This window comes from Anolis sagrei, chromosome 2, assembly GCF_037176765.1.
Source record: "Anolis sagrei isolate rAnoSag1 chromosome 2, rAnoSag1.mat, whole genome shotgun sequence".
NCBI lineage: Eukaryota > Metazoa > Chordata > Lepidosauria > Squamata > Dactyloidae > Anolis > Anolis sagrei.
The window spans coordinates 64,780,927-64,804,644 of record NC_090022.1 but is presented as its reverse complement, the minus strand read 5'-3'; the positions used below and the strand labels follow the sequence as shown (position 1 = coordinate 64,804,644).

At 40.3% G+C, this 23,718-nt stretch overlaps 1 protein-coding gene across 1 annotated transcript in view; it reads left to right on the top strand.

The window, feature by feature from the left end:
- The first annotated feature begins 11,480 nt into the window (after positions 1 to 11,480).
- SYN2 (synapsin II) overlaps positions 11,481 to 23,718 on the top strand; it is a 176,625-nt gene continuing 164,387 nt past the window's right edge. The window contains exon 1 of the mRNA XM_060765944.2: positions 11,481 to 11,968. Coding sequence (XP_060621927.2) covers positions 11,571 to 11,968 — 398 coding nt within the window. The 5' untranslated portion in view covers positions 11,481 to 11,570. The remainder of the gene's footprint in view (positions 11,969 to 23,718) is intronic.

Below are 23,718 nucleotides of genomic sequence, written 5' to 3'. Positions count from 1 at the left end.
AGCTGGAGAAAACAGGGAAGAGGAGGAAATCATCTTCTTTGCATGTGGAATCGTCTTCTTTGTATGCCGTTCCATCTTTAAAGAAAACAGAAAATGTATTTATTCAATCACACAGGATTGCCTCCTCCCTGCTCAAAATACCAGTATCCACTAATTGCAGTGATGCACATAGAAGTTCAATGTACACAAATGTCAGTAAAACACAGGATTGTTACATTCATATTTAACAGAAATAATTTGTTCTTTTCTTGAAAGACAAAAAATTCTTCACGTGTGTGGAAATAGTTCTTGTGTCTTTACTACAAAATGTCTTGTTTTCTTTAGTACACAAGAGTAGACTCCAACATTCAACTGGTTTCCACCCAAAGGTGTCTTCATCAGGTAGTTGGGTCTATAAATAATACATGTTATTAATACGTACATATATACAGTTTGTCAGTTCGAAATATCAAGCATATATGTGTGTGTGTGTGTGTGTGCGTGCGTGTGCGCGCGCGTGTGCGTGCTGCTTACTCATTTATCAAAAAGCTCAATATGAGGCAAGTAGTCTACTAACAGTGCCCTTGAAATCTTTTCAGTCTCCTCCCTGCTCAACCAACTGCCTAGAGGAGGCAAGAGGCGACATTCTATACCATTTATCTCCATGGACACCTTGGCTGTCCCTCCCAATTCCCTTACCCTTGAGGAGACAGGAGGCATAGTTTATAAGGCACCCCCCCCCCCCACCATGACTGTAGTTACTAAAAATGGAAAAGTAACATTTAAAAGCTAGCAGTAGCGTACTTTCAAAATCAAAAGATTACTATGAAGGAGAAATGACAGGAAAAACAAAGTGGTGATACCTTGAAATTTTGTATTTCTAATGATTAATTTAATTTAAAAATTACCATGGCAAGTTCATGAAACAGGATTTTGGGAGAGAAATGTTGATGCTTGGTAGGAGACTGCCCATAGAAATGCCCATTACTCCACATCACTGAAGTAATTCAATATGGGCAGATTTGACAGATCCCATCCCACGTATTTTCCCTGCTTTCTCCCATTTCCATGCAAATCTCGAGCTCAGAAGATGATTTCTCTGCATCTCCTGCCCCCCTCCCCCAATTTCTAAAACTGTTCTCAGGTCAAGCATCACAGACAACTGGTAGAAGTCTGTGCGTTGTTTGATGGGCTCTGTCGTGCTTTGTTAGGGAACTGTTTTAGAAGTGTTCAGAAATAGGGGAGAAGTGTGTTGCATGTGATGAGGTCCTAAGTGGGATCAAGCCAAAGGTCTGTTGAGAAGGAGTTGTTATAACAACAGCAGAAGATTCACAGATAAAATAAGGATTATGTATTCACGGGGTTTGGTGTTTTGTGTTTATAGAAAAACAAGTTTCTACATATAGAACATATACTAAAGGAGGAAGAATGACACATTTGTTCTCTGCCTAATAGCGACTCTAACACTGGTGGTCATTCAAAGAATTCTTCAGCTAGACACGTATGCCAATAAAAGCCAAGAATTAATCACTGCTTGGCTATTTGCCACTCTTAGTTGCCAGTTGAAACAGTCAACAAAACTATGCTCCCTTCACTTCCACTCCCAAATTCAGTTGTAATACTTCGTTACACCAAACATCAAAAACTTTATGCAACCCTGTAACAAGGTACTCAAGTTTGCAAACAACAAAATGTTTAATAACAAAATAAAGTGTATAGTGCTACTTCCAAGAAGCCATGACTTGTGTGACAAATTTCATATTGGTTCTCTCCTATAAATCTTATATTTAAATCTTAGGCAAATTTCTTAGGCATATGTAAATCTTATTTCTTAAGTTAAGAGTAGCATTTTGCTCCATAGCTATCTGATGAAATAGAGTGATCTGTGTGTATATATGTTTGTATAAGATACTAAATCCTTAAAGCTGTTATTTCTCAAGGCTGTTGATTTGATCATGAGTTCAAAGTGAATCTCAAACTAAAAGGTTAATTACTATGAAGTCAGAGATTTACTTTGGCCTTAGGTCAAGCCTCTCCTGTGATGGAGTTACAATATTGATTAAGAATTTTCCTAGTACATTTTGAGAGCTCAATTCCCAACTCTGCCACGGAAACTCTGGGTGAGCCCACACTCTCAGCTCTGGAAAACCTGTCTTGGGTTGCCTTTGGATCACCATAAGTTGGGAATACAAAACACATAGCAGAAACTTGCCTCTACCAAAGTTCCCCAATTATCAATATTCTTGTTTTTCTTAAACAAGATGTTTTGCTGTGTTAGTAATATCTCTGAGTATTTCTGTGCTACTTTATAGTCAGTCCCAGTGCTGGCACAAGGTAGTTGTGTTATTTTGTTCATATGGTTGATATATTGGATTTCAGTTATTCCATCCATATTTTCCCAACAGCGTAAATGTTAACTTTCACCACAGAAGCTTAATAAAGCATTACCCATATTACAGAAAATTATCCTCTCACTTGTTTTAATGTCTTGGAAAACACAAATACAGCCTGTATCAGTAATTCAATTTTATGGTTCAGCAGCTGCTGTCCTTTTGAATTCTTTATTTACTAGAAATCATATTGTGGCTTATCAGAGTTTCACAGGACATGACATCCATGATTACTTTGTACTAACTAATGCATTAATTAATTAGGGCAAGAAGACATTAGTATCAATCCATTAATCCAGAAAACAAATTATTTCATTGAATGAGTTTCAGTTCCACGGATTAGCTCAATTCTTGTACAAATTTGTGGGTCTTTTTCGCAATCAGTACATTATTATTCCCCTTCGGGGAGATAGAGCAGTATACAAATAAATTATTATTATTATTATTATTATTATTATTATTATTATTATTATTATTTCCTGAACCTCTGGAGATGATGCATAATGAATTTTCACCAAAATGCTGTAATGTGAAATACTCTTGTCCATGGCATCAGACAGCCGTGTTCATTTCCACGCTCCAATCTATATCGCCTCACCTCCTTTTTTTGTTTCCTTCCACAAACAGCAAACATTCCCTAGTTCTGTAGTTCTTGGGGTTTATTCTTATTTATTTACTGATTTTCCCTATGGATATTTTTGCACTGCAAACCTTTGGGCCTGCTGATATTTTCTTGTACATGTTTGTACAAGTTTTGACTGGATATTCACCTTTATCCCTAGAATGTGGATTGAAAGGAAATGATTTAGTTGGGCCAAAAATTGAAATGTAGATATATTTTCAATATATTTGCAAAGTATTAAAATTATAGGATTTCAAAGTGTACAAACAGAATTATTTACATTGTAATCTGACTTTTTGCTACTTTTCAGTTTTGATTCCATTTTTAGCATAATAGGTAGCCACAAGAGAGAGATACATAAGTAACAAAAAAGTTACATGAGTGTGGTATTCCTCCAGTTACAGATCATTAACTTTCATATTGAAAGTCAGAAAAATGGCGAGACAATGTATCCCCAGATATATTAAACTTCTTAAGGGCTGGTTCCCTAGACTCAGGTATACCAGAAAAAGAATATAAATATGTTTACAAAGAAGCAGGTAAAGAGTGACATTGCTTAAACAGGTCTTGTTTTTTTAAGGAAGGAGAAGGAAGGGGGAAGAAAAGAAAGCATTGTTTAGACTGCTGAATGAATAATAAATATTCTCTGCTCCAAAAGTCTCACAGGGAAATGCAAATTCTTAAAATGATTAATTTACAACTATTTAGAGTCTTCAGCTGACCTTTTATTTTTTGGACAACAGGAAAGCAAAGCTGTGGCACTCTGCCCAGCACACTGAAGAAAACAACGCAATTGACATTTTTGAGTCTTTGCAAAGTAGCTAAGGATATCTTCAAGCTGTATTCTGCCTGTAGGTGAGGAAACTCCTTTTCTCAATGTCACATATCTTGGATCTCAGTTTATTAAGCACTGCTTCCTAGCACCTAACTTTGAAACATGTGAGACCATATTATTTTCAATTGTGTGGCACCATGGACAGCAGCCCAAGACATTACATACATACACTAACAGTCCTGTATTACAATTGTCATCAGACAACCACTGTCCTGAGGTTTTTGTTTCCTTAGTTGTCTAGAAAATGTACTGTGTTCTGTCAAAAGAGAATAAAGAGACGTTAATTTAAAAAACTATAATAGAATGACACAAAACACATAATATTAAATACATTATATACCACAGACAAATGTTTAAAAAAATCTATTCCCAGACACAACAGGTTGTCTAGACTTTGGTATGATCCAAAAAGGTCTTGAAGTATATGGTGTGCTCCATATCTTATTCTTTATTTTATTATGCCTCGTAGGGTTACTGTGAAGATAAAAATTTAGCTGAAATATATCACTGGGTTCGACAATACATTGAAATATATATAAAAATGAAAAAAAAAATCCTGAGATTTTCAAACATACCACTGGAAGAGAAGGCAGTTTTCCAGATTTTCCTTTTGAATATTCTTTATACTTTTTGGGTGGTGGCTATCATTCCCACCTCAGTACCCTAGGACCATATTAGACTTGAGATGTTCTGGAGAATGCAATATGGTGTCAAGGCTCCTATTGCCATAGTAAGAGCAAAACTCTAGGAAAAAAACAAGAAGCATTGCTACTGTAACTTATGAACGATCCATTCAGAAATCTATTACAGATTCCCTCCATCCTAGCTTGGAGAAATTTGGTGAAATGGTATTTACAATTTCTCTCCACACAATAGGATAGATAATTTATGAGGCCACTGGCATGCCACTAGATTAAATAAGGTGCAACCATACACTTTGTTCTAAACACCATGAAGTAAGAAGAATAAGATATAAATTATGATAGTGGTGATGATGATTCTTATTACTGAAATGGCAGAGATGTGAATATGCAATGAGTATAAATCTCGTTACACATTTTTATACCATAGCCACTATACTATATTCACTTCTTTTTCCTTGGCTTCCTGATTAATAAGCTTTCATCCAGATCTTTAAACCACTGATCCATAGGCCCTTTCCAAGTGGTATCTGACATACCTTGTAAATGTATGAAGACCTTTCTTCCCTTTAACCATGGGGCTCTGATAGACTGCCAGCAGTGAGACTGCTAGTTGATTCACTCTCCACCTTTGTTTGTTTTCCATCCGGTTATATACAATCTTCTTATTGGTAAAACAAATCTGTTTTAGAGAGGAGTCTTTAACAGCCCCACTAAACTACAAACCCCAGAATTCTGCAGGAGGCAGAAACTGGATTTAAACTGGATTCATTCTCTAGTGTGATGAAGTATGACTCTTACCTCCACAGAGGTAGGGAACAACGGGATATAAAAGTTCTAAATAAATAAAAAATAAATAGTATCTTGATGGCTTTTGAGATAAATTCACAGATATATTTGCCACATGGTGACTGCTTTAAAAATTCCCCTGCAGTGCTTGTAATCACATACTGAGCTTGTTGTTTATAGGTTTGGCTGCTATTCCATCCTGATTAAATTAGACAGTTGACTCTGATGACTCTTTTAGGAGAAACATATTGATGCTGTTTAGTATTTACAACAAATTCCAGGAAATATTGGGAGGCAACTGACCTGGTAGACCTTGTAATAAAAGCAGCACTCACTATCCTTTCTTATTTATTCATAGGAGCCATATATTGTCCTTCTTTTTCAAGGGCACCAGGGTAATATATGAAATGAAAATAGTAATATACACATAAAACACAACAAAATGATAAAATATAATAAAAACATAGGCAGCCAAGTACTGTATATATACCAAAATTTTGACATAATAAACAGCATTGTGTCGCTTTAAGTGCTGGATTCTGGAGACCAGTGTTTGAATCTCTGCTCAGCTATGGAAAGCCATTCAGTGACCTTGGGCAAATCACATTCTCTGGAGACATCTACACTGTATAATGAATGCAGTTCGACACTACTTTGCCATGGCTTGGTGTGATGGAATCATAGGAGTTGAAGTTTCACAAGGTCTTTGACATTCTCTGCCAAAAAGTACAGGAACCTCAAAAACCACAGCTCCCAGGATTTCATAGCATTGAGTCATGGCAGTTAAAGTGGTGTCAAACTGCATTCATTCAACAGTGTAAGTGCATCCTCAGGGTCAAAAAGAAGGAAAGGGCAACTCCCTCTGAAGAAATCTTGCTAGATACATCCTGTGATACTTTCCCATGAACATGGCATCTTGGGGGGGGGGGGGGGGTGTCATCCTAAATCAAAAATGACTTGAAGGCACACAATAACAAACAACAGGAAAAAAAGTTTAAACTAGGTTGGATTTTTATGAACAAATCATCCCAAAATTCAGAGATCAATTATCATTATGGCACAGGTTTTCCCCCCCAAAATTGGACTGAAATAACAAAAGAGAAGTATATTTTGAAAAAGTAAGCATCAATTGAGTTGTCTAACTACTCAATAGGTATTTGCTGCTAGTACTCCTTCCCCCTTGTTATAGGATTGTCTCAAAGCCTTTATAATGATGTTTTCAGCAACAAAGTGCTTTATCACCTTGGCTAGCTGCATCACAATGTCCAATAACTATATCATGTGACGACAGGCCTCTATCATTCCTTATCCTCACCTGGTACATTGGTGCAAATGATGCCTTCACACTGCAGCTTTCAATCTGAGAGGTATTCCTTTCCCAAAGTGTTCAGTTCTGATCAGTGTTACATGGTAGGTAATGAGATTTTGGAGTCCTATGACAAGACTAATAATATAAGGAAACTTTGAGATAGGTATGTGTTTACAACATCAAACAGAAGTGGTCTGAATTATATATATTTACTCTACCATGGTGTAGTGTGCAATGTGTCAGTTTTTCACCTTGTGCATGATAATGCTCTTTATATTCTTTTTCTTGCAGAAAATTGCTGATGGAAGCTTCTGATGACAAGTTATTCTGAGGCGATGAAAACAAAACCACTGGTCTGGTACCTTAAATGTGTATATTTAACTAAACACATTGCTACATTTGTTCTAATAGCCTCATGTGTTAGTTATAAATATGACTTGCACAAGGCATTATTATTGTGCTGCAGATATTATATGACCTGTAATAAAACTGTAATTCTACCTTCCTTTTTATGTTATATGAACTTACTTGAACTATATATACATGTTTGTTTGCTTCCTTTTGATGTCTAGCTTTTATGACCAAAAAAAAAAAATTAGCTGGATTTGAATATTTCACCTTGGATTAGTTTATTTCAAGGCTGAAACATATGTGATATATGACAAAGGTATAACATGAACATCACTTTTCTTCATGCCCTCCCAAATATATTTTGTTTGAGTGCTATTATTGCTCATTTGTGTACTTTGGATATCACCATTCAGCCTTGATAAGTGTACAGAAGATCCTCCCTATCCACAGATTCTGTCATCCATGGCTTTAAAATATTCCCAGTTCCCTGTCTTAATTTTTCCGTTTTATAGAAGGGATGCCATTTTACTATGCCACTACAGTCAGTCTTTCACTTAGCAACCCCACAAAAGTGGAAAAGCCATGAATAAAAAACACTTTTTTAAAAAACCCAGAAGAACACATCTCTGGGAACCTCCAAGTCTTAGAGTTGCATTGAAGGACCTAGAGATTATAAGAGAATATTTTAATCAAATCTACAAATAAGATCCAACCAGTCCATACTTCAGGAAATAAAGCCCGACTGCTCATTGGAGGGAAGGATAGTAGAGGGCAAGATGAAGTACTTTGGCCACATCATGAGAAGACAGGAAAGCTTAGAGAAGACAATGATGCTGGGGAAAAATGGAAGGAAAAAGGAAGAGGGGCCGACTAAGGGCAGGATAGATGGATGGGATCCTTGAAGCGACTGCATTGACCTTGAAGGAGCTGGGGGTAGTGACAGCCGACAGGGAGCTCTGGCATAGGCTGGTCCATGAGGTCACAAAGAGTTGGAAACGACTGAACGAACGAACAACTACAAATAATCAAAGTGGTAAAAGTCAAACATGTTGATTGTAATGGGACCTGAGCACCCAGAGTTTTGGTATCCATGGGGGTCTTTGAATCAGCTGATACCAAGGGCCAATTGTATTTTAAATATTTGGGTCACCATGTCCCTCAGCCATGTCACCATCTGTGACTCTTTATCCCCCTAAATATATACTATATGGAAGGGCAATGAAGAAATCTAATATATACCTAAAATATGCCACATGTAAGTGAAATTGGGAAAACTAATTGCTCTAATATATACATATTTCCTTTATATACTGTGAGTCCTGACCTCAAACAGAGTCCCTTTAGCTCAGTGGTTCCCAACCTTTATTTATTTACAACATTTATATGCTACCCTTCTCACCCCGAAGGGGAGTCAGAGTGGCTTACAAGACATATATACATACAATATATTATATTATTAGCAATACTAAAATATCAGTATTATATATTACTATATTGTACTATACCATTATATTGTATTATTATTATTATTATTATTATTATTATCATCATTACATAGGTAGTACCTAATTTTCCTACTTGACAGATGCAACTGTCTTTCAGGTTGCAAAGGTCGACAACAAGCTACACAATTGGTCAGAAGCTCACTCCGACCTGGGCTGGCTTTGAACTCATGACCTTTTGGTCAGAAGTGATCTTAATGCAGCTGACACTCAGACAGGTGCGCCTCAGTCTCCAACTCCCACAATTCCTAACAGCCTCAGGCCCCTTCCTTTTCTTCTTCTTTTCTGCTTAAATGGCTGAGGTGGAAAAGGAAAGGGACTGAGGCTGTTAGGAATCGTAGGAGTTGGAGTCCAAAATACCTGGACGGCCAAAGTTTGCCCATGCCTGGTCTAGTATGTGTTTATTAGTGTAGGTCTAGTTGTTAGGGTGGTTATGTTAGATTTAGTTGTGTTAAATTTAGTAGTTTTAGTTTTTATGAACATTTTCTTTTTTTGTATTGTTCTTGTTCTATTTTTCCATTTATTCCTCTTTTTAAGTGCTGGCCAAAGTCTTTAATAAGAAGAAGAAGAAAAAGAAGGAGGAGGAGAAGGAGAAGTAAGAGGATTTAAAGATCAAACTGCAAAGACTCTGGCACAAGCCAATAAACGTGGCCCCAATGATGATCAGCACACTGGGTGCAGTGCCTAAAGACCTTGGCCAGCACTTAGAAACAATCAGCGCCAACAAAATTACCATCTGTCAGCTGCAAAAGGCTACCCTACTCAGATCTGCACGCATTATTGTATTGGACAAAACATCACACAGTCCTAGACACTTGGAGAGTGTCCAGCTTGTGATCAAATACAAAAACCAGCATAGTGATCTTGTTTGCTGTGTACTAACCTCGTTATGCATCAAATTAGGATGATGATTATGATGATTATTATTTTACTGACACAAAAACACAATATGACACAGCAGATGAGATATATATGCTGGATTTCGTATCACAAAATCACAAGTTGAACACTTTCCAAGCGTTTAGGACTGTGTGATATATTTTGGAATAATGCGAGCAGATCCAAGTAAGGTGACCTTTTGCAGCTCACAGATTGTGATTTTGTCAGTGTTTCTTGTTTCCAAATGCCAGCTGAGATCTTTTGGCACGGCACCCAGTGTGCCAATGACCACTAGGACCACCTGTACTGGCTTATGCCAGAGCCTTTGCAGTTCAATTTTGAGGTCTTGATAACGGCTGAGTTCTTCCTGTTGTTTTTCATCAGTTCGGCTGTCACCTGGTATGGCAACATCAATAATCCAAACTTTTTCTTTTCCACAATCGTGATGTCTGGTGTATTGTGTTTCAAAACTTTGTCAGTTTGGATTCGAAAGTCCCACAGTATTTTTGCATGTTCATTTTCCACTACCTTTGCAGGTTTATGATCCCGCCAGTTCTTTACTGCTGGCAGGTGATACTTGTGACATAAGTTCCAATGAATCATTTGGGCCACAGAGTTGTGCCTCTGTTTGCAGTCTGTCTGTGTGATTTTCTTGCAGCCGCTGAGGATATGATCCATGGTTTCATCAGCATCCTTGCACAATCTGCTTTTTGGGCCATCAGCTGATTTTTTGATCCTGGCCTTAATTGCATTTGTTCTGATGGCTTGGTCTTGTGGTGGGGGCTTAACTGCTCTAAGGATGCTCAGAGCTGTGCTGGCAGTAGTGTAATTACCAGAAGGTCCAACCAAGCCAGAGAGGTCTCAGTTGAGGAGTGGAACCAAGAGCACCTAACCCATGAGCACAATGGAGAAACAAACCAAAACGAAGTCTATACTGGCTCGGTTGTTGCCCAGAATAAAAAGGACTGCAGTGGATGCTGCTGATTCTGGACATTCATCGATTAGTGGGCTACAAAATCCAAATACAAATGAACAATCACAGAAGCAACAGAAATATACAATGCCAGAAAACCGCATAATAATAATAATAATAATAATAATAATAATAATCTGAAGCTCGGCTGTTTTTATGCACTGGCAAAATCTCTGTTTTCCTAAGAGATCAGAGATAACAGGATATTCAGGCTAACAACTGAAATCCTCACATTACTTAGGCAATCCCTTGTTGTCCAAGTAGGATTATCTTCCAAGATTGTTGTACTGGTGGTGGGTACGTAGGTGACTGTGGAGTCCTATTCTTGATCTGCATCTTCTCCCGCAGTGAGGGCATTGGTTTCCAGGTGGAAGCCGGTCAGCTTGATGCGTCTTCCTCTTGGCACATTTCTCTCTTTCGCCCTCCATTCATGCCTCTTCAAATTCTACATCACTGCTGGTCACAGCTGACCTCCAGCTGGAGTGCTCAAAGGCCAGGGCTTCCCAGTGTCTCAGTGTCTATGCCAGAATTTTTAAGGCTGGCTTTGAGCCCATCTTTAAATCTCTTTTCCTCTCCACCAACATTCCGTTTTCCATTATTGAGTTCGGAATAGAGCAACTGCTTTGGGAGATCAGAGATAACAGGATATCCAGTCTAACAACAGAAACCATTGGCTCTTCTCTGAAAGGGCATGCTTTTCTTGAAAAGTGATGACCTCCCAAAGGTGTTTTCCTAAGGGAGCAGAGATAACGGGTTATTCAGTCTAACAACTGAAACCATTGCCTCCCATAATTATATCTGGTTGCATCCCAGGTTCTACTCTACAGGTTTTTTTTTTTTTTTGGTTTTTTTTTTTTTTTTGCTCTTCTCTGAAGGGCATGCTTTTCCTGAAAAGTGATGACCTCCCAAAGGTGTCCCCCCCTCCCCCCCCCCCCAAGGTTATACATGCTATTTCCCCAAACATCTGCGGTGAAAGGGAGGCGAGGGTAGGTGGGCGAGGGCTTCCCCCTGAAACGGCGGCAGCGAGAGCAAGAGCATCCTCCTCCTCCTCCTCGCTGCTGCTCGGGGCCTGTTGGGCGGGCTCCCCCTAGAGGCGGGCGGAGGAAGGGCGGAGCGGCGGCGGAGCGGCAGCCAGGCAGCCAGCCCCCGCCGACGGCTCCCTCGCGCTGGCTGGCAGGCAGGCAGGCAGGCAGGCGGCACTCCTTGCTCGGCGGCTGGCGTCTCGCTGCGCCTCTCTCCGGCTCTCTCGCTCGGCTCCCCGTCCGCGGCCAGTCCTGCTCTCCCTTCCCGTGGCAGCCAGATGATGAACTTCCTGCGGCGGCGCCTCTCGGACAGCAGCTTCATCGCCAACCTGCCCAATGGCTACATGACCGACCTGCAGCGGCCGGAGCCCCAGCAACCGCCGCCGCCGCCTTCCCCGGCTCCGGCCGCGGGCGCTCCTTCCTCGGGTTCCCCGGCCTCGGAGCGGAGGCAGCAGCAGCAGCAGCAGGCGCCGCCGCCCTCCTCGGCCCCGGCCCCGGCGCCTTCCCCGCAGCCCCAGCAGCAGCAGTCGGTGGGCAGCAGCTTCTTCAGCTCGCTCTCCAACGCCGTGAAGCAGACGGCCGCCTCGGCGGGGCTGGTGGACGCCAGCTCGGTCTCCCCGGCCGCGGCCAAAAAGTTCAAGCTCCTCCTGGTCATCGATGAGCCCCACACGGAGTGGTGAGCACCGAGGAGGCCCCGGGTGGGTGGGGGAGAGGGAAAGGGCCCTCCCTGGCTCTTAAGCATGCCTCGTGCTTTGGGAGTCTGGGAATTCCTTGTCGAAGGCTTTCATGGCCGGAATCACTGGGTTGCTGTGAGTTTCCCAGGCTGCATGGCCATGTTCCAGAAGCATTCTCTCCTGACGTTTCGCCCACATCTATGGCAGGCATCCTCAGAGGTTGTGAGGTCTGTTGGAAACTAGGAAAACTGGGTTTATATATCCCCTCCCAGGCAGTAATCAGCCAGGATTTGAAGCTAAAGGCCATTAAATGCTAATCAGGTTGGCCCGTTGCTGCATTCAAGCAGACAAGAGTTCTTTCTCCCACACTGGACCTTCCACGTTTCACCCACATGTTTGGCAGGCATCCTCAGAGGTTGTGAGTTTGTTGGAAGCTAGGCAAGGGAGGATTATATATCCCCTCCCATGCAGCAGTCAGCCAGGCTTTGAACCTACAAGGACATTCAAATTGTCCAGTTTCTGCATTCAAGCAGACAAGAGTTCTTTCTCCCACACTGGACCTTCCACGTATCACCCACAACTATGGCAGGCATCCTCAGATGTTGTGAGGTCTTGTTGGAAGTTAGGCAAGGGAGGTTTATATATCCCCTCCCAGGCAGCAATCAGGCAGGTTCTGAAGCTGCAAGGCCATTGAATTCTAATCAAGTTGTCCAATTGCTGCATTCAAGCAGACAAGAGTTCATTCTCCCACCCTGGACCTTCCACGTTTTGCCCACATCTATGGCAGGCATCCTCAGATGTTGTGAGGCCTGTTGGAAGCTGGGCAAGGGAGGTTTATATATGCTGCCAGGCAGCAATCAGCCAGTCTTTGAACCTCCAAGGCCATTAAATGCTAATCAAGTTGGCCAATTGCTGCATTCAAGCAGACAAGAGTTCTTTCTCCCACCCTGGATGTTCCACAGATATATAAACCTCACTTGCCTAGCTTTCAACACACCACACAACCTCTGAGGATGCCTGCCATAGATGTCACAAGAGAATGCTTCTGGAACGTGGCCATACAGCTCGGAAAACTCACAGGAACACATCCTGGGAGTTGCCGTTTGTCGAAGTATGGCACTCTTTGGCAGGGAAGGCTGCAGACCTTGTGAAACTGCAGCTCCTAGGATCCCACAGCACTGATCCTTGGCACTGAGTCCATCGCATTGAGCTTTGGAGGTTCAAGTGGTGTCAAACTACTAATTCTACAGTATTGATGCCCCCAGAAATGAGAGCACAGAAGGAAGGCAATGCATGCCCCCTTCCCATTTGCCTCATGCGTGGCCCAGATGGGAGGTCACCTGGGAAGGGATTTTTGCCCCTTTTCCCTACTTATTCCTCTCCTGAAATAACTCCTTCCTTATTACAGCAGACTCTCATTTATCTGGCACCCATGGGGATTGGTAGGTGCTAGGTGAAGGTTGTTTCTGGTTGCTTGAGAGTTACTATTAAAATAGGCGTAAGTAATACTGTAGCCCAGGCATGGGCAAACTTCGGCCCTCCAGGTGTTTTGGACTCCAACTCCCACAATTCCTAACAGCCTCAGGCCCCTTCCTTTTCCCCCTCAGCCGCTTAAGCAGCTGAGGGGGAAAAGGAAGGGGCCTGAGGCTGTTAGGAATTGTGGGAGTTGGAGTCCAAAACACTTGGAGGGCCGAAGTTTGCCCATGCCTGCCATAGCTCATACTACACCATACCATACACTCTGTATTGCCTTGAGATTAATAGTGAAATACAGTCATTCAGAGCACATGATGATAAGTAAAGGCAAACATAATGTAACACAGTTTTGCTGTATTATAATGGCTTTGTGATTGCGGGATTATTTTGGTGACTTTCTTTTGCCCATTGCAGGAGAGCTCCAAATGCTTGAGTTCTGGTTAACTGAGAGTCTACTGTGTTTTTCTTTGGAAAAGGAGTAGGTCAGCCCTGACACGTGACACTCCTTTTTGTGTGTGTTTGGGAATGCCTGGTAAACTGCTTCTGGGTATTCCTCGCCTTAGAAAACCCTATAAAATGAATGGGGGTTGCCCTGGGTTGAGAGGCAGGTTGATGCAACCACCCACATATATATACACACACACCTGCACTGGAAAGTTACAATTGATTGCAGCTTTCCAGGATGGATGGGAACACCGTGTGCTTGGCAGATTTCACGTACACCACTAGTGTGGAGTATCGCACATGATGATCACTGCATGTGATGCTTAAACATTGAAGGAAGAGCTCTCTCAAAGCTGCACTGGAATAGTGAGTGGGAAAAACTATTTCAGAAATGACACGGAGCTATAGAATCACGCTGTTTACAAAGTGATAGGTGCAGCGTTATGAAATTTGGGTTGCTGTAAGTTTTCTGGGCTGTATAGCCATGTTCCAGAAGCATTCTCTCCTGATGTTTTGGCCACATCTATAGTAGGCATCCTCAGAGGTTATGTTGGAAACAAGGCAAGTGTGGTTTATATATCTGTGGAAGGTCCAGGGTGGGAGAAAGAACTCTTGTCTGTTGGAGGCAAGTGTGAATGTGGCAATTAATCACCTTGATTAGCATTTAACGGCCTTGTGGCTTCAAGTCCTGGCTGATACCTGCCTGGGGAGATCTTTTGTTGGGAGCAGTTGGGAAAGCCTTCAACAACACATTATGAGATTGCCTACAAATGATTAACATCTGAAACAATAGAGTCATAAGGCTGAAAGACAGCACAAGGGCCACCTGGCCCAACTGCATTCTGCCATGTAGGAACACATAATCAAAACACTCATGATAGATGGTCATCCAGCCTCTGCTTAAATACCTCCAGAGAAGGAAACTCTCTCCCTGCCCATACATACACACACACACACTCCAAGGCAGCTTATTCCATTGTTGAACAGCTCTTACTGTCCAGAAGAGAAGCCCCTGGTGGCGCAATGGGTTAAACCCTTGGGTCAGCAGGACTGCTGACCAATAGGTCAATGGCTCAAATCCGGGGAGAGCAGGTTGAGCTCCCTCTGTCAGCTTCAGCTCCCCATGTGGGGACATGAGAGAAGCCACAAGTATGGTAAAACATCAAACATCCGGGCATCTCCTGGGCAATGTCCTTGCAGACAGCCAATTCTCTCACATCAGAAGTGACTTGCAGTTTCTCAAGCCACTCCTGACATGATGTCAGGGAGTGCTTAGGTGGAGTCTCTTTTCCTAATTAGATGATTTATTTGAGTAACAAATGCAAAGTCGCTCTTTAAACCAGTCCTAGCTGTCACATTGGTGAGTTTATGTTCAACAGATATGAAGGGCTGAAAGTAAATACTGATCATAATTTAAATATCTTTGATGAGGTAGTAAACCTACTTTCATTTACGATGTTTACAACAGCAAAATATACTATGTTTCCCTGGTAGCTGAGTAATTACCTCAATTTTCTTTGCTCGGTGCTTTGAAAGATATGGTATTTACACTGTGAACTCTGAATGATCTAGGACAGACATGGGCAAACTTGGGCCCTCCAGGTGTTTTGGTCTTCAACTCCCATCATTCCTAACAGCCTCAGGCCCCTTCCTTTCGCCTCTCAGCCGCTTAAGGAAAAAGAAAGGGCCTGAGGCTGTTAGGAATGGTGGGAATTGAAGTCCAAGACACCTGGAGGGCCCAAGTTTGCCCATGCCTGATCTAGGAGCATCCAGTTCTGCAGAATTTCTAAAGCTAGGCAGGTATTGAGCTAATCAGCAGTCTGGACAGAAAGTAAATGGGAGACCTGTTTCAAATTAGGATATGTGTTTTCTTGTTTTGTTTTGAAAACAAAGAAAATGTTGACACCATACTCATACTCATGAAATGTGCCTAGATTGTAATACAAAATATCATGACTTGGCTCTGTGCCTTTCAGCCATGTTTATGTATCAGCCCTGAAAGCCTGTTCGCTAATGACTTGCAAAGGCTAAAAGGGGAGTCCTTCATATATCGGTTTAGATGTAAGACCCACTATATTCAACATACATTATTGTCATCATTATATGATTAAGAAGAAGGAGCTGATTCCCATTAAATTTAGTGGGTCTCCTGAATAGACTTGGATAGTATTGTGCTGAAACTGACTAGCATCGTTGTCTCTAGGTATTATTTTTATAATATGCATGAAAATAAAACATAATGTTTTCAGGATGTCCTACTAAATATTAAGCATACCATTCCACCCCAGTTTTTCATTTTTTTTAATCTGAATATGCTAGTGAATATTATTATTGTTGAATACTGAAAAAAATACAGTGAATGACTTAGGACCTTATTTGAATAGTCTGCACTCCCTTGTTATATAATTTTACATGTAAACAATAGTTATAGACAACAAACCAATAGAATCCGCTGGACAAATTTCTATTCTTAATATCTAACTGAAAATCGTATTGTGAATTTAAAGTAAAATGCATTATTACAAGTTGGGAGGTGACACTGCTTTGATAGCTTGTAAAGTATGAGTCACATCCAATAATAGGTTTATTTATGACTACCAGCCACCATGGTTGAATGAAACCTCCATGTTCGGAGCCATTATGCTTCACTGTGCTAAATGCTAGAGATAAATAAGGTGAGATTATTATTTCTTTCTTGAGAATGCAGTTGGATGGCTGCTGTTAAAAACAGAATGCTAGACTGGAAGCAACTTGCTCTGTTCCAGAAATGCAAGATGTATAAGGTGCAATGACTGCAATTGTCAAATGTTTGCCAAAATAGAATATCCCTTTGGCTTGTATGCACCAATATAATGTAAGCGGTTTTCTATACTGGCCTAGTGATGACTGAGTATCTTTGAACATTGCCTTTCACTCCTCATATTTGCCATTCTCAAACACTCTTTGAATCTTTATGTTTGTTGTAACAGATAAGTGGCTTCTGTTTTGTACATTATAACAAAATCTCGGGTTTCCACATCTAAATAATAAACTGTATTTTAAAACCCCTGGTGTAGTGTATCCAGTTTAGTATATCTTCCAGCTAAAGTTATTTCTGGACTTGTGTAGAAAATAGCAATTTTTGTTTTGAAAAGAGCTTTGGTTTTTCAAAGTCAGAATTTGGATTTTGCAAAACATACTGAGGATTTCCTTAAAAAATGATGAAAAGGTTAATTGAAGCTGCATGTTACATGACACAAAATTATTAGAGAACAATATTTACATTAAGCATGAACATGATATTCATTTGATTTAAGGGTAGGCAAAGGTTTTTCCCTGACATTAAGTCTAGTTGTGTCTGGCTCTGGAGGTTTCTAAGCTGAAGAGCTGACGTTGTCTGTAGACATCTCCAAGGTTATGTGGCCGGCATGACTGCATGGAGCGCCATTACCTTCCCGCCAAAGCGGTACTTATTGATCTACTCACATTTGCATCCACGACATGCGAGTGTGGAGAAGAGCAAATCACTGACCACCTGCTGCAATGCAACCTGAGCCCTGCCACATGCACGATGGAGGACCTTCTTGCGGCAACACCAGAGGCACTCCAAATGGCCAGATACTGGTCAAAGGACATTTAATCAGCTACCAAGTTTGCAAAATTTGTGGGTTTTTTTTATCTGTTTGTTTGTTTTGTTCTGTTAGAAATGTAATACAATGTTCTGGTTGCGGATGACACGATAAATATTTGCATGTTTTCCAGCTGCTAGGTTTGCAGAAGCTGGGACTAATAGCGGGAGCTCACGCTGCTCCCCAGATTCAAACCTGTGACCTTTCATTTGATTTACTATATGAAAAATAACATTCGTTTGTTTGATCATATGACTCAGACAGGGCACCTTATGAGTATGTATATAATTTGTAAGAATTTCATTTTTCATATTTGTGTGTGAACCTATTGGCTGGTTATTTATCGCATCAGAGACGAATTGGGGGTACAGTTATAATGTATTTAAAAGAACACAAAGTTAAAAAATTGGCATTATACTAGATTTCCTTTGACCAGAAGCTGGCCACTTGGTGTGCCTCTTGTGGTATGCAGCCTATTGGCTGATGTTTCTGGTATGGGATATTAAAATATAGGTATGAATACATTGGTTACCAGACAGGTTTGGTGTTAATGTTAAAAGGTTGTCAAAGTGTTAATGTTAAACCTTTAAAGGCCCAAATGGTTTGGCACCCCTCTACTAGACAAACCCTGCTTTCATATGTTCATGTGTGATTATTAAACGTTTTTGGTTACTGATGCCCACACTGGTGTGAAGGGTGGCTACCAGGGGAAAAAAGCTTTCTCAGTAATTGCTCCTATTGAATGTTTGCCATCATATTTAGTAAGCTTTAGGGGCCCTAGATTCCAGGCCAGGTTTTCCATTCTCCTTCTATGAATTGGTGTGGGCTCCAAGACTCTTCTCTCAATCGCACCTCCGTCTCAAGCACGGTTGGTGGGGACGAGAGAGAGGGCCTTCTCAGTGGTGCCCCCCCCCCACTCTGGAATTCCCTCCCTAGAGAGATTAGGTTAGCCCCCACTATCCAAGTTTTCGATCTAATCTGAAAACATGGCCTTTTAAACAGGCCTTTGGCTTTGATTAGAATTTAATGGTTAGACTCGAGGGCTTAAAATATACTTCACTCTGGCACTTTGGATTCATACTTGATGACTTTTATCTGCAGGTACTGCTGCGTTTTATGAATTTTAAATCTTATTAAGCGATTTTTGTGTGTAATCACTGTGAAAATTTATATTGTCATTGTTTTCCATTCATTTCTATTGTGTATTTTAGGTGCGCGGCGCTTTGGAGTGCTTTTGTAAGCCACCCTGAGTCCCTTTCGAGAGATGGTGGTGGGATATAAATAAAATTTATTATTTATTATTCTTGTTTTTTATTTTTGTTTTTATTGTTTACATTTCATGGTGTTGCATTCTTCTATTTTATAGCTGAATTGTTTTTGGCTGAATTATTAAAATATTTGTAAATCACCTAAGCGAAAATATATAATTATAGCTATTTTTTGGGATTAATATTTTTTTAAATCAGTGGTTCTCAATCTTCTGATGCCAAGACCCCTTAATAAAGTTCCTCATGTTGTGGTGTCCCCCAGCTTTAAAATTATTTTGTTGCTAATTTTTCTACTGTTATGAATCATAATGCAAATGTCTGATATGCAGGATGTATTTTCATTCACTGGACCAAATTTGGTACAAATACCCGATACACCCAAATTTGAATACTGGTGGAGTTAGGTTGGATTGAGTTTGTCATTTGGGAGTTGTAGTTGCTGGGATTTTTAGTTCACCTACAATCAAAGAGGATTCTGAACTCCACCAATGATGGAACTGAAGCAAACTTGGCACACAGAACTCTCATGACCAACAGAAAATAATGGAAGGGTTTGGTGGGCATTCACCATGAGTTTTGGTGTTGTAGTTCTCCTAAATCCAGAGAGTACTTTGGACTCAAACAATGATGGATCTGGACCAAACTTAGCACAAATACTCAATATGCCGAAATGTGAACATATTTTCGCTTAGGTGGTGTTTGGGGAAAATAGACCTTGACATTTGGGAGTTGTCATTGCTGGGATTTATAGTTCACCTACAATCAAAGAGCCTTTTGAACCTCACCAATGACAGAACCCCCATGCCTTGAAGGGATTCGCTGGCATGAACCTTCCTCCAGCCTCGCACACTCTCCCTCACCTGCACATGTGCACCACACTCTATGCACCGAGCGCGCCTTCAGCCTTCTCTGCCAAAGGGGTTCCTAAGATCATTAGAAATATATGTTTTCTGATGGTCTTTGGTGACCCCTCTGAAACCGCCTTGTGCCCCCCCCCTTCTGACCTCCAGGTGGAGAAATGCTGCTTTAAGATTTATCAAGTGTTTCCATGGCTAAGCGTGAATTCAAATGTTCCTCTGCAGATTTATAGTCCTCCAGTGCTGAAAACATGACACCTTGCTGGCTTTCTATACCCTTATAGAAACATTTTTAGAAGCATAGTCTACAGAATCACCAAATTATTATACAGTTGGGTTTTTCCTTTTGCTGCCAATTTATGCACTCCCTCTGCTAAATCCAGCTCACCCTTGACATAAATAGCAGCCGTTCAGCAGGGAGGGGCTGACATAGCAGGCATTTGGGAATCAAGCTGGTTGAACACAGCTGTATCTAGAGTACACAGAGAAGCATCAGCAGTGTGCTGACCTTAAGATTTAGACTAAAGCTGTCTGTCAGTGACAGTACAAATACAGATAAAATGAACGGTCTTAATCTGGATGGCTGAAGGAAAAGTAACATTTCTGTTTTGTTCTTTTAAGAATAAGATGTGTAACAAAGTCTATATTCCCTCTTAAATACTAAATCAACAGCAACAATCTTATTTTAAAAAAACCCAGGAAAACCAAACAGACAGCAGGAACTGTGTCTGAACAAGAATGTTGTGCACCTTGTGTTACTGTTTTTAAATTGAAACATCAATGTCTTGCATTTTACCAAAAGTTTTACTGATACTAGGTAATAGTCTTGCAATACATGCTGTCCCCAAGTTATGAACAAGATAGGTTAAAGTGCTGGTCTTGGCCTATAAAGCCCTAAATGGTTCTGGTCCAACTTATCTGACCAAACACATCTTCTCCTATGAACCTACTAGAACTTTAAAATCATCTGGGGAGGCCCTGCTCTCAGTCCCACCTTTTTCGCAAACGCGATTGATAGCGACAAAAGACAGGGCTTTCTCAGTGGTGGCTCCTTAGCTGTGGAACTCCTTTCCCAGCGACATCAGGCAGGCTCCATCCCATCTGGCTTTCAGGAAAAAAAACCTAAAGACTTGGCTTTGCACACAAGTGTTTGAAGAATAAGTTACTGCAAGTTTCAACACAGTCTGAATTAAGGATTTGAGCAAAGTTATCAAATTAATTGAACTATGCACCTTATATATTTTTAATCTGTAATTTTGAAATCATGCCTTGTTTTATGTGTTTTATTGATTAGCTGTTAATCATTTTAACTGTGGGATATGTTTTTACTGGCATTGAATTCTTGCCGGAACTGTAAGCCGTCTTGAGTCCCCTCAGGTGAGAAAGGCGGGGTAAAAACAAAGTAAGGAAATAAATAAATAAATCTATAGGTTTGTTCTTAAGCTGAATTTGTTTGCAAGTTGGAACAGGTACATTTTAAAAAATATAACTCCTGCCATATATATATTACCTTTGGATAGCATAGTGAAGGGTTAACACCTCTGTAATGTTTCTCTTGCTGTCTATGCCCTGTTCAGAAGATTTCACCTCACTTTCTGTCCCTGTGATAATTGGATTTTGAAAAAAATGGGTTGTTGTGGAGACAAAGACTAGTGATACAGCTTCAGTGGAGGTACCTTTTTCCCATGATAATTCTTCCAGGAGTAAATTTCCCTTCCAGAGTGTAGATTTCTCCCACATCCTGTTCTCTCACCCCATTCTTACTATGAATCATTTGTAAGTCTGATGTTTGTAACTTGGGGACTGCGTGCTGCGTGTATTTTGAAAACTTCCAAATTTGCTACTAATGGTTTTATACAACATGAATATTATTCTCGCAAACAGCAAGATGGATTAGATGAAAGTGGATAATTGCTCTCAAATTTAAACACCCTACCTTTTCAGAATTTTGAATCATTTCATTAGCACATTTAGTTCCTTGGTGTCATGAATGCTTCTTTTTGGGTTCATGTGCATTTGTGAAATTTTACAGTGTATTATAGTTGACAAGATTTCTGAGATGGAAAGATGTAGTCTTATCCTCTGATGAGTTACTCAAATACAAACATTTGATTTACATGATGTATAGGCAGAAAACTTTGTACAACTGAAATGTCATTTAAAAAAAAAACCTTTTTGAATTCTGTGCATTTTAATTCTTTGTGAGAGAGATTTGAATTAGTTTTTGGATGAAATTCTAAATTATCATTTTATGTACTTTGCAAGATATGCCTCTCAGTGGTAATACTACTTTCTTCTTATGTCATTCTGAACTTCTGGTATTCTCTGTAATGGTTGCACACGTACTACGAGCTCAGTGTGATGGGGGCATGCTTTTGATGTGAATTGTGTGTGTGTGTGTGTGGGGGGGTCTATTTCTTCTTTAGGTGACACTGGGAAGGCCAGGAATAACTTTTTCTCCTTGAAGTGCATGATTTCCACTGTTCTTGCTACCCTAATTACTTGTATTAAATATGGATTGTTGGTTAAGATTTTTGGTCAATTATTGTGTCTCAAAGACAATTATTGTGACCTTGGGACCTAAATGTCAGGAGATTGTTGCTAACACTGAAGGGCAAATCTAATTTTAGCCCCAAATTGAGAAAACACATTGCAAGCAATGGAAATGTTGGTCATGGCCCATGTAAATCCGATTTGTTTTAGTAGGTCTAATTTAGTCAGAACTATTATTGGATTTAGTTTAGAATGTTTGGGAATGGTCACACATCTCAACCGATCATACAAGAGAAATAGGTTGAGATTTTCATGTTTTTAGTTCATGCAGGGTGAGGAATTATGTGACCCTCTAGCTGTTGAAGATCAGTTTGCAGTGTTCATCACCACTAGCTATACTAGCTAAAGCTGATGTGGTTTGTGGTCTAAAAATATCTGGAGGGCCAATATTATTCCCACCACAAAAGTGAGGAGCCTGTGGCCCTCCAGATATTGTTGAACTGCAGTTTCCATGGTTGTCTATTTAATCAGACTGGCTAATAGGAGTTGAAGTCCAACAATATCTGATGGATTCAATATTCTCTTTGTTGCTGTTGTGTGCTTTAAAACCATTTCTAATTTATGGCAACCCTAAGGTGAACTCTATCACAGAGTGTTCTTGGGAAGATTGGTTCAGAGGTTTGCTGTTGCTTTTCTCTAAGACTGAATTCAACTCTGGTTTCCCAGAGTCCTAATCCAACACTCAAACAGTATAACACACTGGCTCTCACATGTTCTCCACCTCCAAAGGGCACTTTTATTTATGCAAGGATAAAGCTATGCAGTTTATCCAGGGCTAGTATCGACCACAATTTTAATTAGCATGGTATCGCAACCTGCTGTTTTCAACCTGTGATTCAGCTCCCAGAATTTCTGGCTTCTGGGATTTGAAGTCCAAAACACCTAGAGGACCAAAGTTTGAGAACAGTTGAGTCATCTATGGCCATGCTGCAATTAAGTCCAGGCCTATCACTACTTCTCATTTGGCTATGAAGGCATATTAATATTGAAATTATCTAGATATACAAAGTCTTTCAGATGGTATTGCAGCATGATTAGGCCTAGCATGAAGCCACTAGCCAGATCCAAGCATTCCAAGTATATATGAGGTTTGTAATATATGCAATCAACTCACTTTTGCCATGCAAGAAGGTTTTGCTATGCAAGACTAATTTTCAAATTATGCCCTGTTTGGAAAGCTTACTCATCACGAAGCTCTGTTAGTCTTTAAAATTCTAATATTGCAAAATTCTCTATTGTACTGATCTGTGGCAGAACAATACATTATTCTTGGCTATCTATCTTTCAACTTTTTTCTGTCTCTCTCTGCATTGACTATGAACATTATAATGACTTCATTATAATAAAGTTTAATAAGAATAATAACTAGAGTCACATATCAGAGTGAAAGGAAATAATGTTTAGTCAGTTAAACTCCTACTTTAATGGCACAATGTGAACAAATCCAATTTGCAATAGTTTATGATAATAATACCCTCCCTGTTAAAGAAATCTGATTTACAGGACATTTTAAATTAGGCTGAGAATTATTCTGCAGGAACAAGAG